The sequence below is a fragment of the Vipera ursinii genome (genome assembly GCF_947247035.1).
Source record: "Vipera ursinii genome assembly, chromosome: 11".
NCBI lineage: Eukaryota > Metazoa > Chordata > Lepidosauria > Squamata > Viperidae > Vipera > Vipera ursinii.
This window is the reverse complement of record NC_139524.1, coordinates 16,080,907-16,098,195: the sequence shown is the minus strand read 5'-3', so window position 1 is coordinate 16,098,195 and position 17,289 is coordinate 16,080,907. Positions and strand designations below refer to the sequence as shown.

The 17,289-nt window shown below is 48.8% G+C and overlaps 1 protein-coding gene across 2 annotated transcripts in view; it reads left to right on the top strand.

Annotated features, from left to right (window-relative positions):
* ZNF609 (zinc finger protein 609) overlaps window positions 1-16,812 on the top strand; it is a 69,473-nt gene extending 52,661 nt beyond the window's left edge. For both annotated transcript variants that reach the window (XM_083371411.1, XM_083371412.1), the window contains exons 4-10: window positions 6,705-6,792; window positions 7,577-9,962; window positions 11,267-11,633; window positions 12,583-12,758; window positions 13,204-13,414; window positions 13,586-13,664; window positions 14,273-16,812. In XM_083371411.1, coding sequence (XP_083227537.1) covers window positions 6,705-6,792; window positions 7,577-9,962; window positions 11,267-11,633; window positions 12,583-12,758; window positions 13,204-13,414; window positions 13,586-13,659 — 3,302 coding nt within the window. In that variant the 3' untranslated portion in view covers window positions 13,660-13,664; window positions 14,273-16,812. The remainder of the gene's footprint in view (window positions 1-6,704; window positions 6,793-7,576; window positions 9,963-11,266; window positions 11,634-12,582; window positions 12,759-13,203; window positions 13,415-13,585; window positions 13,665-14,272) is intronic.
* Window positions 16,813-17,289: the final 477 nt, after the last annotated feature.

The following is a 17,289-nucleotide window of genomic DNA, read 5'->3' as shown; positions in this document are numbered from 1 at the left end:
CACCACACAACCATTCAAAAAGCAAATCCGAACCCACAACGATAAAGACACACAACCACAAAACAGAAACCTAACTACAGCTGCAACATCAGCCACTTTAAACCCCTCCAAACCACACAATAAGCAAACTGACACCCACTATAAAAACATGGCACCACCACAAACACGAAGCCGAACAAAAGCAGCACAACTCACCAGCTCAGGTCTGGAGCTGGCAGCTGAGACCAGCCCATCCACTCAGAACACACCCCCACCCAATCAGAACACCCCCACCATTCAAAACACACTCCCACCCAATCAGAACACACTTGGTCCCCTACCCAATCAGAGCACACCTCCACAGAACACACCCCCTCTGGCAGTTTAAAAAAGAGGAACAAACAGCCACATGCTTCTCCCAGAAGAAGGAAACAGAAGCCTGATGATGATGGATGGGATTCCATCGAAACGTTGCGCCTACACCTTTAATTCTACGCGGGGAAAAACCCGAAAAACCAAGGATCCACATACAGGCACCCGCGAAAACCTCAGAAAACAAATATATATGTATGTATATATATATGTATGTATATATATATATATATATATGTGTGTGTATATATATATATGTGTGTGTGTGTGTGTGTGTGTGTGTATATATATATATATGTGTGTGTGTGTACACACATATATATATGTGTGTGTGTGTATATATATATCAGCCTCGGCTCTTTTATGACTCGTGGACTTCAACTCCCAGAATTCCTGAGCCAGCATAGCTGGCTCAGGAATTCTGGGAGTTGAAGTCCACGAGTCATAAAAGAGCCGAGGTTGCCGACCCCTGGTCTAAGGGATGCCCCAGTTATGCAGGAGGGCAAAGAGGTGGAAATGTTTCCTATGGGCATAAACAACACGGGTTCAGCGCTCTTTTAACGGCTAAATTTGTCTCTCCTGAAATGATTGACCTCTGTGCAAGTTGCAGCCCTCGTCCTTGCGGCTCCACAGAGAGCTTTTTCATGGCCATCTGCTCTTTTCGCTGAGTAAACAAGACCTCTAACTACCGTTCTGCTGGTTCTGCTCACCTGCCTCGTACAGGAATACATCATGCTGAATAACAGCAAGGATATTGTAAAGACGTTTAAGACGGCAATCATAGCAGTTTCTCTAATTCAGTTACTGCGCAGTGCTGATCTGCTGAGATCATTAATGGATTTAATTATACCAAAAGGCAGCCCTCTCCACTCACACAGCCTTGCCAGCCGCCTGGCTCCCATTTCCTCTTAATTGTGATGGATGCCATCTGGAGGGGAGCCAGTAATGAAAGGGGAAGGGTTTTGACGGCCGGGCGCAGACCTGCTCCAGGTTGGAGGCAAACCTGTTTCCGCCACCTTCAAAGTCTGAGGCTTGAAGCACCGTTGCCCCTCTCACCTGGGAAATGTCTCGGCCAATAGCGGTGGGGCTTGCAGTTAAAAAAAAAAACCAACAACCATTGTCTGACACACAGATCTTCATAGCAACAAGGATCACTGCATGGCAACAGCAGCTCCTGCACAAAGCAACCATTAGGAAAAAAAAAGCGTCTTCCTCCAATTCTCTCTCCTTCCCTTTTATCTAGTGGAGGAGAAGCACTCTGGGTTGCAGTATTTCTCTCTCTCTCTCTCTCTCTCTCTCTCTCTCTCTCTCTTTTTGTTTTTGTTTTGAGTGGTATACATTTTCTCTGAAAGAGGGCAGGCAGTTCTGTCAAGTCTCCAGTGGAGAGAAAAGGGTTGTGTGTGTGTGTGTGTGTGTGTGTGTGTGTGGAGGCCGTTGCATTGTAAGCTTATAGCAGGCCAAGCTCTTTGAATTTTGCATAATTAAATTCTGCCGCAAGAGCTGAAACTTAGTGGTTGAAGCTCTAGTGTACAAATTGCAGCCAGTTCGAAAGCATCTGTGGCCATCGCTGGAGCTGTGTTGTAATATCTTTTCTATTAAATAAAATCCACGTTCCCCCCCCAGCCTCCCCAACATTTAATGTTAATAGGCAGTGGGATGCTAAAATTGGTGAAAGGAGGATACTTAAAAAGAAAGAATAACATCTCTCACACTTCTGGTTTCTCTTTGTGGCACTAGAGACCTGTGGCTTTTAAAAAAAAATTTAAGAGGAAGAAGGAATTACCCAGTCCAGTACTGAAGCTGAATAAACAGTGTTTATGTATTCAGAGCCTAGATGCTTTAAAAATAATTTGAACTTAGGCTGACAGTCCAGTAAGAGCAAAGCACAGCAAAATTGCCATGGTTGAAACAAACAAGTGAAATCTGAACTTAAAAGGACACAAAAGAATGTGTGTTATATGAGAGGGGAAATGTTTTTCCCCCCCTTTAAATAATAAGGAAGTAAAAACCCCATTGAACTAATGTTGACAAAGTGGGATTGGTTCATTAAGACTGTCTTAATGAGGCTAGTTTTCATGTGCAGTCACAAGGTAGCAAACACAAACAGAAGGCCAAGGTGAAATGAAATTTTTTCCCCCCAATAAAATCACCCTTTGAATTTCGGGGACATTAACGCTCCTAAGAGAAGTGTCTCTTTGGCAGATCATATATTTAGACACCACAGCAGCTCCCGAGTTACAGATAAAGGTAAAGGTAAAGGTTCCCCCGCACATGTGTGCTAGTCGTTTCCAACTCTAGGGGCCGGTGCTCATCTCCGTTTCATAGCCGAAGAGCCAGCGCTTGTCCGAGGACGTCTCCGTGGCCATGTGGCCGGCATGACTAGACGCCAAAGGCGCACGGAACGCTGTTACCTTCCCACCGTAGTGGTTCCTATTTTTCTACTTGCATTTTTACGTGCTTTCGAACTGCTAGGTTGGCAGAAGCTGGGACGAGTAACAGGCGCTCACTCTGTTACGCGGCACTCGGGATTCGACCCGCCAAACTGCCGACCTTCTGATCGACAAGCTCAGCGTCTTAACCCACTGAGCCACCGCGTTATTATTATGGTTACAGATACGTAACCATAATAATGTAGGAAAGGAGTACATATTTAGTTTGGAAAATGCCAAACGGGTACAGTCTTCTCTCCTTGAATTGCCCAGTGACAAAATGGCTGCACTTTGGAAAATCTGACCAAACCAGCCTATATACCAGCACAAAACAATTTTGGCTCGGTAGCTGAACTGCTGGATGCTTTTTGGAGGACAGCTCATATCTTTTTTGGCCCTATTAAAATCAAGTTTTTATCTTGTAGTATTGCTTCACAAAAAAAAATCTCTTTCAAAGCAGCTAGTGGCTTCTCAATAATAAACCGTCCATATCATTATTCCAATTGTTGGGGTCATTGCCGGCCCTGAATTGCGAGAGTTTGCAGGAAACGGTCCTTCCCCTTCTCCCCCTCTGCTTTCTTCGCCAACAGAGGTTGGTGTGGTTCTTCAGCGACAGACAGGTTAAAAGGCTGCTTTGCAAATCACCTTCCATTTCATAAAATAATTCCGCATTTATTTGCTGGGAAGGTTTTCTCTCTCCCCCCCCTCCCCCCCCCCCCCCCCGTGTGTGCATGATTGATTGATTGAGGTAGGTTAAATCTAGGACACGGTGTGTCAGGCAGGAGTTACAATTAGTCTTGTGCTTTGTTTGGTTGCCAGAGCAGCAGGCAAAAGGGAGGGTGGCGGTGTGTCTGTGTGTGTGTGTGTGTGTGTGTGTGTGAGTTCAACCACCACTGAGGTCTCTGCTTTACAGAGCTCTCCATCTTTCTCCTGTGATCATGGCAGCGGGCAAGTTGCCAGGACGTCCTTCCTAATCTGACCTGCCAGCACCGAGATGGAAGCAGCTGCTGGCGCGTTGCCACACAATTAACTTGTAAGGCTCTGCGGGAAAGCGGCGTGTGAAGCCCGAGCGTGAAACTGTACAAAGCCGCCTTGCCTTGAAAAAGCTGGCGCCTCCTGCTTGACGCCGACACCTGCAGCAGGATGAGAGGTCCCTCCCCGAGTAGAGAGAAAGGCGTTAGTTAGGAGGAGTGGAAGGGGACAGAGAGGAGGGGGAGGAATCTGCTCATCCCCCTCCCTCCCTCTAAGCCACTTCCGGAGCAAAAATAAGATTTGCCCCCATTGGTCTCTCTCTCCCCTGCATCCCCAAATCCATCCTGGCATTATAGAACTTAAGTCTCCCAAATCCATCTGCCCATTATCCAAATCTAGATCCCTTATTCTCTGCCGTATTGCCACTCGAGTGTAACCCTGCCTGAGAATTTTATTGGAAAGAATTGTACTTATTTACCTTGTTTATATCCCACCTTTGTTATTTTTTTTTTACAAAAAAAACTCAAGGCGGTGAACACACAACAATACTCCTTCCTATTTTCCCCACAAGAACAACAACAACCCCGTGAGGTGGATTGGGCTGAGAGTGTGTGCGTGACTGGCCCAAAGTCATCCGGAATGTCTTCCACAGCACGCCTGAGTGCTTGCAACGCCACATATTGCCAGCTTGCTTTCTGCCCCAAGTACAAACACCCACATGTGCTCTGCTTCCCCTCGAAGGAATAATTTCCCATTATCTTACCAGACCAATCCTGCAAAATGAACTTTTGCAACTTGAAAAGGCTTTTCAGGGTGAAATATCTACAGAAGCTGAAGGAGAGGGCAACATGGTTGAAGCTACAGCCATGTTCAGATAACCTTCTTGTCATTTCTGGTAATCGGCCACTCTTATTGGGCTAATGAGGTCTGTAAATCATTAACTGCTGAACAGACACAGTAATTTCCTATTAATATATGAAGGAGTTAGCAAAACATGACGATTTTTGGTGGAAGAGAGACATTTTCTAAATATTTGAAAGCATACAAAACGGCTTTTGCTCGTTTAATCTTAATTTTTAATCTTAATTCTTTTTGTATTTCAAATGTGGTCCAACTTGCTTTTGTTTTGCCTTATCTCCTGGAAGTTGCTCTGGTTCGTATTGTTTCCTTTCTGTACTATTCTGTCTAATATTAGAACATGCTAATATCAGTTTTCTATCTCTTGGAAGATTTTGGTCCAAAGAAAAAGAATTCTGTAGTGTAGACTAGGATTTGGCTTGAGAGAGAGAGAGATACTTAATAGTTAATTTCTGAAAAAAAATAGAGGTTATGACTGAAGTAGGTGCTACTGATCTTACTGATCTAGACTGTTTTGCATTCTTCCCATTCTAAATAGTTCTCTCTAATCTCCCCAAAGCATTAGAGATTTGCCCACATTGCTTTCCCAGATTCTTGCATGAGCACACCTGCGATTTTGTGATACAATCAGGGCAGGTAGTCATTCGAAGGAACATCTGTTTTCCTGGGTAGGCAACCTTGGCTCTTTTCTGACTCGTGGACTTCAACTCCCAGAATTCCTGAGCCAGCATGAATTAAATTCTGCAAATGCCTGATATTATAGATACAATCGTTTTCTGACAAAAGACCCTGTTAAAAATCTTCAGGATAGAAATCCAAGTTCTGTGACTGGTATTAGTAAACAGATGTATTTATTTCATAAGAAATTGTTCAGATGAAAATTAGTTTTCAGTATATGGATCTTAACGTATATGTAAAATATGAAGTAGGACTCAGTGGAAGGCTTTGTTTTTTGGTGGGATTTTTTTTTGGTAACAGGAAATTTGTGGCTGGTGATGCTTTGTCTTTCATTACGAGACCTCACTAATTCTGATTTTTTGAACAGTAATTTAGGAAAGGCTGGCAATAGAGAGAGTAGATGAGTGCCACATATAGCTGTTGTTTGTATACTTGCACCAAAAGGACATAGGACCCTATTTATGGAAGGGAGGTCATATTATCTCTCTCCCATTAGCCTCTTCAGGCCCTTTTATGAACAGTAGCTAGTCAGATAGTAGGAAAAGGAGACGATCATTGTTTCTCAGGATGGAGGGGTGCTGACTTGGGACAGCTCAAAATGATCTGGTAGTGTGTGAGCAATCAAGGCAGGTTTTGCTGATCCACTTCAACAAAAAGCACACACACACACACACACACACACACACACACAAACACCCCAAAGGCAGTTATCCTAGAATGGCAGACCATAAGAGAATTGTAAGTAGTTTACTGTAAACAGGGTTAATCATCATACTACCTTGAAGAACTGGTTTGACTCACTGTGGTTGCTAGGAACTGATGGAAGAAAAGCAGAGTCATGCATGATACCCCTTTCCCAGCCTAACTCTGATCCAAGAAAATTATAAACTAATTAAAGAACTAGACAAATTAGGACTCTTAGGACTTCTGCCATAAGATCTTGAAAATAACTATGTCAATACACCAGGATTTTTAAAAAATGGTGATTTATGGGTTTGTTTGTGGATAAGGGATCAGCTAAGCTTGTAAGCCGCCCTGAGTGTTCGGAGAAGGGCGGGATATAAATGGAATTAAAATAAAATAATAAAAAAATCAGTTGGGGTCTCCAATTCTGGGGTTACTCTCCAACTCAAAGTCAGTGGCTTTTAGAGCAGGGAAGATCTTCCTATATGAAAGAATTAAGTAGTTATGAAGAAGCCCAAAGCAAATATTGTCTAGGTTCTCCTGCTGACTTAGCTGCACAGAATAGATTTTAGTAGCTGCATAGAATTTTAGTCACCACCCACACTTGCTCTGACTTGTTTGGCAGGATATTTTTGTACTGTGGTTGAGAACGACGGGGGGAAAAGTTGGGGAAATGTTGCTTGTCCCCAAAGACCCAGGCACTCACAATCCTCTTCTTCCTCCTCCTCACAGGCATGCTGGTGGTGAATGTTACCTGGAGGAATAAGACATATGTGGGTACACTACTGGATTGCACACAACATGATTGGGCGCCACCCAGGTAAAATAACCAGATGAAGAGACTCTTTGCTGCATGCTGATAGGATGTGCTCATTCATGAGCTGTAGGCAGGGTGGGGTGAGAGGAGAGTCTGCTAGGGACAAGACTCTAATTTTAGGGAATATTGAGAAACTCAGCCTGTGCATTTTCTTCCCCTTGCAGCGTATATCCTAATCCACCACTTTTTTTTAAAATCAATGTGACATAAGAACTCAAGCAGCTACAGGTTTTGAAGAAAACGTACCTTGGGTAATCAAGCCTTCTCATTTTTTTCATAGGGAAGCTGGTAAGGCAACTTTCTACCTAGGAAACCAATCAGTATTGTGTCTCAGCTGAGACAGTTTGAGCGGTTGTGTTACTTTTTGTTGAATTACTAAGAGGAACTGGGAAAGGTTAGACCAGGGGTAGGCAACCTTGTTACGACTCGTGGACTTCAACTCCCAGAATTCCTGAGCCAGCTGAGCTGGCTCAGGAATTTTGGGAGTTGAAGTCCACGAGTCATAAAAGAGCCAAGGTTGCCTGCCCCTGGGTTAGGCAACGGATTGTTCAAGGACTGTCAGATGGGGGACTGTGCTTATTCTGAAACCTCTTTTTTGTCTTTGAATGCTAGAGATAAGGTACTGAAAGCTGGAAAAGTCAGGTCTGAGCTCGCCTAGGATGCCACCACTGCCTTGGTGCTAACATTCTAGCTTTGGGAGATAGGGTGTCACAGGAAGCAGAGAGAGAGAATGGCTCAAGGGCTAAACTCAATGCTTATTCTTCACTTCTGCTCTCTTACCTCCTAGATTCTGTGACTCTCCCACCAGTGACCTGGAGATGCGGAACGGCCGAGGGAGAGGCAAGCGTGTGCGTCCCAGTAGCAACCCACCAATGGCCGAAAGCACAACAGTCTCCGATACCAAAGGCTCCAGCAATAGTAGCAAGACTCGGGCAGGGACCAACAGCAAAGGACGCCGAGGCAGCCAGAACTCTTCGGAGCACCGCCTCCCCCCCAGTGGCACTTCGGAGGAGGTCAAGGCCAGTCCTTCATCCGTGACCAAGCGAAAGAGCAAGCCTCTCTCCGATATGGAAGTGAATTCAAGTTCTGAGGACTCAAAGGGAAGCAAACGTGTTCGCACAAACTCCATGGGCTCGGCGGCGACACCTTTAGTCGTGGCGGCTGCCGCCGCTGCAGCTGCCGCCACCACCACCACAGCCGTCAAAGTGGAGCCTGCCGTTTTGGATAGGAACTGCCCCTCTCCTATCCTCATTGACTGCCCCCACCCCAACTGCAGCAAAAAGTACAAGCACATTAATGGACTCAAGTATCACCAGGCCCATGCGCACACGGATGATGACAGCAAGGCTGAGGCTGATGGGGATAGTGAGTATGGGGAGGAATCCTCTCTCCCAGCTGACTTGAGCAACTGCAATGGCGCTTCCGGGAGCCAGAAGGGGTCTCTCTCACCAGCCCGCTCGACTACCCCTAAAGTGCGGCTGATAGAGCCACACAGTCCCTCCTCATCCAGCAAGTTCAACCTCAAAGCTACTTGCAAGAAGAAATTAGGTGCCGAAGGAGACCCTGACTCTGGTGCTCTTTCTAACGACGGTTCTGAGGATGGTCCTTTGATACCTGACGAGACGAGCAATGACGGCTTTGACTCCATAGAGAAGAGGGCCAGTGAGAAGGAAAAAACGAAAAAATTGGTTAGCAGCAAGCCCGAGAAGATCACCTCAAAGAGCATCAAGTCTGCCCGGCCCATAGCCCCAGCCATTCCACCCCAGATCTACACTTTCCAGGCGGCCACGTTCACTGCTGCTAGCCCCGGCTCCTCCACAGGTCTCACCACAACTGTGGTCCAGGCCATGCCTAACAGCCCCCAGCTGAAGCCCATTCAGCCTAAGCCAACTATAATGGGCGAGCCTTTCACGGTTAGCCCAACACTGACCCCTGTCAAGGACAAGAAGAAGAAGGACAAGAAAAAAAAAGAGTCCAAGGAAGCGGAGAGCCCCTTGACTCCTGGGAAAGGGGGTCGGGCTGAGGAAGGCAAGAGTCCCTTCCGTGGGGAGCCCAGTGATCTGGGGGCGAAGGGAGAGAGCCTTCTCAATGGCTCCTCAGACCCCCACCAGAGCCGCCTTGCCAGCATCAAAGCCGAGGCAGATAAAATCTACAGCTTCACCGACAACGCCCCAAGCCCGTCCATCGGGGGGGCCAGCCGGCTAGATAGCACGGCACCCACGCAGTCCATGACGCCGCTTCACGTGGTCACCCAAAACGGGGCCGAAGCCAGCTCTGTGAAAACGAACAGCCCGGCCTACTCTGACATCTCCGACGCAGGGGAGGACGGGGAAGGGAAGCTGGAGAGCATGAAGGTCAAGGACCCTGACCCCATGGCCAAGGAAGGGGCCAAGAAAGCCCTCTTTCCTTCTCAGCCTCAGAACAAGGAATCGCCTTACTATCAAGGTTTTGAGGCCTACTATTCACCAGGTTATGCCCAGTCAAGTCCCAGCCCCATTAATCCCATCAACCAGACGTCCGTAGACAGCCAGGCGCTGAAGCTGAAGAAAGATGAGGAGCCACCAAGCCCGGAGGTGAAGGTGAAGAACGAGGCTTGTGAGGAGAAGAAGGCAGAGCTAGGTCCCTCGAGCCAGCAGCCGTCAGTCATACAGCAGAGGTCCAACATGTACATGCAATCTCTGTATTACAACCAATATGCCTACGTGCCTCCCTATGGCTACAGTGAGCAAGGCTATCACGCGCACCTGCTCAGCACTAACCCAGCCTATCGGCAGCAGTACGAAGATCAGCAGAAGCAGCGCCAGAGTCTGGAGCAGCAGCAGCAGCAGCGCGGGCTGGACAAGAAGTTGGATCTGGGACTGAAGGAAAGAGAAGTGGTCCTCAAGGAGGAGTGGAAGCAGAAGACTTCTCTCCCACCCACTCTGACCAAAGCGCCCAGCTTAACTGACCTGGTCAAACCCGGACTCAATAAGGCCAAGGATCAAGGCAGTGATGTAGCCAAGTCGGTCATTATCCCCAAATTAGAGGACTCCACAAAACTCCAAGGCCAGACTATAGAAGGTCTGAAGGGAAAATTAAATGAAAGCCATCTCGGCAAAGAGACGGCAGACTCCAAGGCAGGTTTGGACTGTGGTCGTCAGGCTGAGGTGGACCCAGTGCTTTGGTACAGACAGGTAAATGAGGAGGAGGAGGATGCTGGGCGGTTGAACTGGGTGGGGGGCTGTTGTCAAGGTGACTGATTTCTGGGTCCAGAAAACTACATGGAGAGGAAGTGAGAAAAGCATTAATGTGGATGCTTGTTTGGTTTCCCGAGTTACGGATCTTGGAATCTCTGCCAAAATAAGCATGGCGGGAGCAACTATAGTTGGTTGGTTCAGATTTATTGGTATTTAATTCACCCTGGATGGTATTTAGTCACTCCCCCACCCCACCCACATTAATGTTTAATTTTTGGACAGCCGAATAGATGAAAGGGGACTGTTGTTTAGGGATGCACACAGCAGAAAAGGTGTACGAATTGTGTAGCTTTTGTCTTACTTTGATCGGCGCTTCGAAAGCGGGGCCGTCTCACTCGAATGAGATGTGTTCAGCTCGCTGCTCAGTCTTAATAAAGTAGGCCAGTGGCAATAAATGAAGTGACGTTAATCCATAGGAATGACCAATTTACAATGTATATTTACTTCTGCTTGTTAACGTAACTAGAATTTTAAGAATTTGGGTGAATGTTATGCCATGCTTCAGAGAGGGGTTTGAATGGTAGGTGAAAACCCCCAAAAGCCCAGAGGTGGCAGGGGTCCGTGTGAATACAGAATTGCTGCCACAGACACTTATTTTTCAAAGCTGGCTCCTAGCAGTTATCAATGCCTCACTAAGGGAAGGGTACTTCCCTGCCGCCTTGAAAGAGGCGGTGGTAAGGCCCCTCCTTAAGAAACCTACATTGGACCCAGCTATTTTAAATAACTTCCGTCCTGTCTCCAACCTTCGCTTTCTTGTGAAGGTCGTTGAGAGCGTGGTGGCACGGCAGCTCCCTTTGGTTCTGGAGGAAACTGAATATCTGGATCCGTACCAATCCGTACCAAGCTCCCCCCTGAGCTTCGGACAGCCCAAGATCTCCGGTCCTTTCGCCACGGCCTCAAAACACTCCTTTTCCACCTGGCTGACCTGGACTGACAGTGACTTTAATTATGTTTTTAATTTTTAACTCGTAACTTTTAATTTATTTTAATTTTAATTTTAATTTATTGTACAGAGGCCTTTAATTTTAATTTTTATCTTTAACTTCTGTATTTATTATATGTTACTGTTGTTAGCCGCCCTGAGTCCTTTGGGAGATAGGGCGGCATATAAGTCCCAATAATAAATAAAATAAACAAATAAAATACTCCACCGGAGCTTCCCCCAGCTTCCAGTGTGGCGACTTCTAGGCTGTGGAATTGCTAGTCACTTGAACTGACTTGACCCTCCTATGTTGCTGCAGGAGGCCGAACCCCGCATGTGGACCTACGTTTACCCCGCTAAGTACCCTGACGTCAAAACGGAGGATGAGCGGTGGAAGGAAGAAAGGGAGCGAAAGTTGAAGGAGGAGAGGAGCCGTGGCAAGGAATCCGTCGCGAAGGAAGATGGGAAAGAGAGCGCCAACTCTGACTGCAAGACGCCTTCCGGCGAGGACTCCCGCTTCGTGGGGAAAGAAGCCAGATCCGGCGCCCACGTGCCCGTGTCCTCCCCCCTCAGCCAGCACCAGTCCTACATCCCCTACATGCACGGCTACTCCTACAGTCAGTCGTACGACCCCAGCCATTCCAGTTATCGTGGCATGCCGACCGTCATGATGCAGAACTACCCAGGTAGGGGGAATTGAAAGGGAAGCCTGTGGTTCCAAGCGATTCCTGTCGTGCCTCAAGAGGGAAGGCTCAAAGTCTCCAGAATAAAATGAGGGGATTGAGATCAGATATAGTGAGATGTCTAACGTCACGTCTCTGTCAGGCGCTCCGAAACTCGAGAAAGACACATCATGGTTAGTCCGAGCAGATTTCTTTTATTCTTCCTCACCCGTAGACACCATCTTGTCAAACTAAAGCAAACTTGCATCCCTGCAAAGCATAAACTCTGGGAATTAGGAGGGAGGGACCGTCCTCTTTCTCTCACGCAGGCGATCTGAACGGAGTTGTTTCTTGCTCCTCTGGAATGCACCCCCTCCCTGCTGGGAATCCAGACCCCCCCCCATTCCACCACAGTGGCAGAGAATAGGGAATTCCCTTTGCTTTGCTTACGGCGGCGTTCCTTAACACTTTTCCCTGCTCATTTTTAAAAATGATGGAGGACCCCAGAAGGGCTTCTGTTCGTACGGGTTGTATTAACCCGTGTGCCCCAAGCATTCCAAATTAGGTAATTTTGTCTGAGCGGCTGATGATCTAGTCCAGGGCTAGGCCACCTCGGCTCTTTTATGACTCATGGACTTCAACTCCCAGAATTCCTCAGCCAGCCATGGCTCAGCATGGAAACCTCTCCATTTCTCCTCAGCACGGCTGGTTCAGAAATTCTGGGAGTTGAAGTCCACGAGTCATAAAAGAGCCAAGGTGGCCTACCCCTGATCTAGGTTCTAAGCATATGAAACCTGAAAAAGTCTGGGGGGGGATGCCCTCTCCTAAACCTCTCCTGCTGCCAGCCTTGAGTCAGTCCCTTTCCATTTCTCATCTTTTCCCCGTAGAGTGTATGATGTCAGTTGGTTCCTCTGGGAGGCTGCCTCTTCTGACAAACCCAGGGCAGAAATGTTGACTGGTGTCTCTCCCACAGGCTCTTACCTACCCTCCAGCTACTCATTCTCCCCCTACGGCAGTAAGTCCTCTGGAAGCGAGGAAAGCGAAAAATCCCGAGCCAGCCCTATTATTGGCTGTAAATCCAGCTCCGAATCCAAGGCCCTGGACATCTTGCAGCAGCACGCCAGCCATTACAAGAGCAAATCCCCAACGGTGAGTCTGTGGGTGGTGGGGCTGCGCTAAGGAGTTCTCAGCACCGGGCCTTTGGGTTGAGCCTGGCTCAGAACATAACGGCTCTTCTCTGGTGGATCCTGCCGTGGTTGGAGCAGAGCCTGTGGCTCGCCTCTCATGGATCCTGCTGTGGTTGGAGCAGAGCCTGTGGCTCTTCTCTCGTGGATCCTGCTGTGGTTGGAGGTAGAGCCTTCTCTGGTGGATCCTGCCGTGATTGGAGCAGAGCCTGTGGCTCTTCTCTCGTGGATCCTGCCGTGATTGGAGCATATGATACTTGCCCTGCCTGGTGGCTGGAGTTTGCAGGGACTGGAGGAATCCAGCCAAGAATTGCAGGGCAACAAGACAGAATCTGCCCAGGATGGCCTGCCCTTCCTTAACAGATTCACCCTTGGGCTTGAAACACTCTCTTTTTCTGCTTACTGTGCAGATAAGCGAGAAGGCCTCCCAGGAGCGCAGCGGCTGCGGGATAGGAGGAAGCAGCGCAGGCTGCAGTAGTGTAGGGGGAGCCAGTGGGGCCGAGAGAAGTGTGGACCGGCCCCGCTCCTCCCCTTCACAGCGTCTGATGTCTACGCATCACCATCACCACCACTTGGGCTACTCATTGCTCCCAGCCCAGTATAACCTGCCCTATGCAACAGGTGAGAACGGATGGGGTACTTCTGTAGAGGGATGTCATTCGGGGGGGTGGGGGGGGTCAGGATTCCAAATTCAGTATTTATTTTGATTGATTGATTCAGTTTACATAGCCGCCCCTCCCACATTTGCGATTTTAATGGCCTTTGGGAATCTCTTGGTTTGTTCCTCTACAGGTCTTTCATCTACAGCCATTGTTGCCAGTCAGCAAGGTTCCGCTCCTTCCCTGTACCCCCCGCCCCGAAGGTGAAAATGGTAAGGACCCCCCAACACACCTGCCTTAAGTGGCCGTGGGGCGGAACAAACAGGCCGCTGCACTTTCTTGAAGGGTTTTTGTTTCTCCCCTCCCCCCACCTAGAACTTGACCAGAATTGAAGAAGGTTTTGGGATGAGAAGCAAAACGTCTTCAAGGAGCCGGGGGGGTGGGGAGGGGGGAAAGTCCAGTTGCCTTTTGAAAAAGCACCTTTGGGACCCCTTTCCTGTTGTTGAGTTCTGATGAAATTCAGAAGTTGGGTAATGGACGTAAGGCTAGCTAGCATTGCTTGTGGTAGGTTCCCTAACCAGGGAACTGCCCACTTCCTAGTTCAGGGGTAGGCAACCTTGGCTCTTTTGTGACTCATGGACTTCAACTCCCAGAATTCCTGAGCCAGCTATGCTATGCTGGCTCAGGAATTCTGGGAGTTGAAGTCCATGAGTCACAAAAGAGCCAAGGTTGCCTACCCCTGTCCTAGTTCGAAGCCCAGCTGCTTATCCAGTTGGGAAGAAGGCAAGATGGCCAAGTCCAACTTCTGGGCCTCTGTGACTCTGGCGCCACCCTGTGGCTGCGACGGAGATTGCTGACCTCTCTCTACTCTTCCCAACAGGACACGAGTGATAAGGTAACCCCCACCCCACCCCCGGGCTGTACCAAGACATGTGACTGGCTCACATGAGGAAGCGCTGGAAACTGCGTTAGACAGACCTCAGCTGAATGGTGTCGATTGTTCTGCCTGACGGTCCTGCCACAGTGCGATGCAGACTCTGCCCCCTCCCCACCGAACACACGCCGAGCCCCGTATGAGTGAGTGAGTGACGGAGCTGGGACTTGCCGAAATATTTATTCATCTGACTTGGGGCGACTGGCCGTTTTCCAGAACTCTTCTGGGAAAGAAGCGGTGTGACATCATCACAGGACCTTTGGGAAAAGTGTCGGGGAGGAGGAGCACATGAGCTGCGAGTTCCACCCGTAGCTCCTTGGTTCCCGGGCGGCAGCCGAGAAAGCCATTCCAGAGTTGGCTGAAGACAACGTCCAGATGGTGGGTTTGGGGGCTCTTTTTTAAAAAAATCCTTTTCATTGGTAAGAAGTCCGTCACGTGGCACAAGCAGGTAGGTGGACTCTCGCAAAGAGCACCGGAAACACGAGACTCTCCTGCCTCACGCTGGCCTGGGGAACTCGGGAGGAAGCAGGGAGGCCATCAGGCCTGCCACGAGCCTCAGCCAGCCGTACGTTTCTCCAGCCAGGAACGGTTACCGGACTTCTCTGTAGCACTTTGCCTTGGGGCCTGCTGCTCTCGGAAAGGCCGTCGTCCCACCAGCCGTTTTTTCTAGCCCTTCTCCCTGCTGGCGGGACTTGCGCGTTGCGAGGCAGCAGCACCTTTGCTCCCCCGGCACAAAACGGCCTCTCAGCACTGCCGATCACATGGCCTTTGGGCAGGCTGGTCCTGCTTCTCTCGGGGCCCCGCCGTGGCCCAGCAGTCAAGTCGCTCCTCTCTGCTTGAAGGGTGCCTGTCGCTCCTGTCTTCCCCGGCCCTTCCCACAGAGGAAGGAAGCCTTGCTGCCACGGCCTGGTGGTTCTGGGCAGAGCGGCTTGATTTTTTTTCAGGCCTTCCCCACACCTGGAAAACCCTCCTTTCTCAGCAAGGAATGAAGCGAGGGCTGGCTGCGCCCTGCGGTTTGGAAAATAACCAAGCTTGACCTTGCCGAGACGACGCGAGGGCACATTTAGCAACCGGCCACCTTCCTGCAAAGCCCTGCTGCGGTTGCAGCCTCTACACGGGTAAGCAGGCGAGAAGCAGTTCCCTCCTGCTAAATGCCTCCCCCCCCCACACACACACACCCAGCCCGGACTGAGAGCAGAGCAGAGACCGTCTCTGTGCATTGCCGGACCTCTGCCTGGCTCTCGTTCCCTACCCCCTTGCCAGTGTCCTTGACGGACCCATCTGACCCCCAACCCCCACCCCAGTTCCTGCAGAGCTGTCGGTTGGAATGGTAAGGGGCCCAGGTCCTGCCCTCCCAAGTTACTCTTCAGGAATGGGGGCCGTGGGTCTCTTTCAGCGGTGCGAGTTCCCAGCTCTTGTCTTTCTGTTCCTGTCTGTATGTCGTGCGAGGCCACCCGCTGCCTCTTGGACTTTGTATATACTGTAAAAAGGAATTGTTTGAAATTTGTCAGGGTTCTTTTTTTTTCCCCTTTGCCAGCTGGAGTCCTCACCTAGCTTCATCCAAGTACCTGGGGGAGGGGGCAGCAGGCAGAAGAGACCACTTGTCCCTGGCAGTCTCCTTTGGCAGCGACCCCCACCATCTTGAAGCACACTACCAAGCGTGCTGCAGCATCCTCTCCTCCTTTCCGGCACTTGGCCTTCAAGGTCTTCTGCAGAGCGAGCTTCCAAGACTTGCCTTAGAACTGTGACCTAAGACAGGGGTAGGCAAGCTTGGCTCTTTTATGACTCGTGGACTTCAACTCCCAGAATTCCTGAGTAAACTGACTCGGGAATTCTGGGAGTTGAAGTCCACAAGTCATAAAAGAGCCAAGCTTGCCTACCCCTGACCTAGGAGCTCTCGCCCAAACAAGAGGACCACCTAGTCCTTGTAAGAACATTGCAATAGCAAGAGTGCTCACCACCCGATACGGTTTTATGAATTCATTCAACTCAGGTAGCCACAAAACACAACAGCCACAAAACGCGAGCCGTGCAAACTCCTGACAAGGCGCGAGAGATGTTAGTGTCAGTGAGTAAAACCTCAGGGTTACCTACTTTTGAGGGGAGCCTTTACAGAAGCACCATGTTGTAGCAAGCTCTTGGAAAAAGAAAAAAAGGGATAAGCAATCACTTGAGTTCTCTTCCGGGCCTGGCTTTATGCTCCTGACCTTACTAGGAGATGCCCTACCTCAACAGCAGGATCCTTGCCCTGTTGGGTGCATGCAAAGCTTTTGGCCTTTTGTTTGTATTGGTGTTAGTGTATTGCTGTTGTTGTTTTTTTTTAAAAAAAATACAGATAGTCATATTTGTGTAAAAAAAATATTATTTAACTTGACATTAGTTAAATTAGCCCACCTCCCCAACTTGTGGAAGGGCTAGAAATACACTTGCAGGTTCCAAGCAGGTGGCATAGAGGTCGAGCATTTCGGCCTGAGCAGCTGGATCAGTCTATTAACTAAACAGGTTTTGTTTTTTTGCAGTCTTACTGTTTCACTAGGGGGTTTTTTTCCCCCTGCTTTGCAGAACTTCCTGAGTGAAGAATTAAAAACCAAAGATTCTAGAGGAAATCGTTAAGTCAATGTAAAAAAAAAAAAAACAACCAACAACCGGGAGTGGAAATGGTGGAGAAACGTTTCACACTACTCTCTCAAATTTTGGTATTTCGCAAAGCAAATGGATTTTATGTTTTGCCCTTTCCAATATGGTATTCCACAGATACGTAGGACTGCAGATGTGGTAGGCACAGAGGGTGTTGGATCAGCGCTTTGGATAACAACTCAGTCCGAGGATGTGCCTGAGAACTGAAGAAGCAGACATGTTTTTTTCACCTTTAACGCCAAGACTTCAGTTGTCGTATGGCTTTTAACATAGGTTGTAAGCAAATGGCAAAAAAGCTAGACTCATATATGTATCCAAACCCTCCC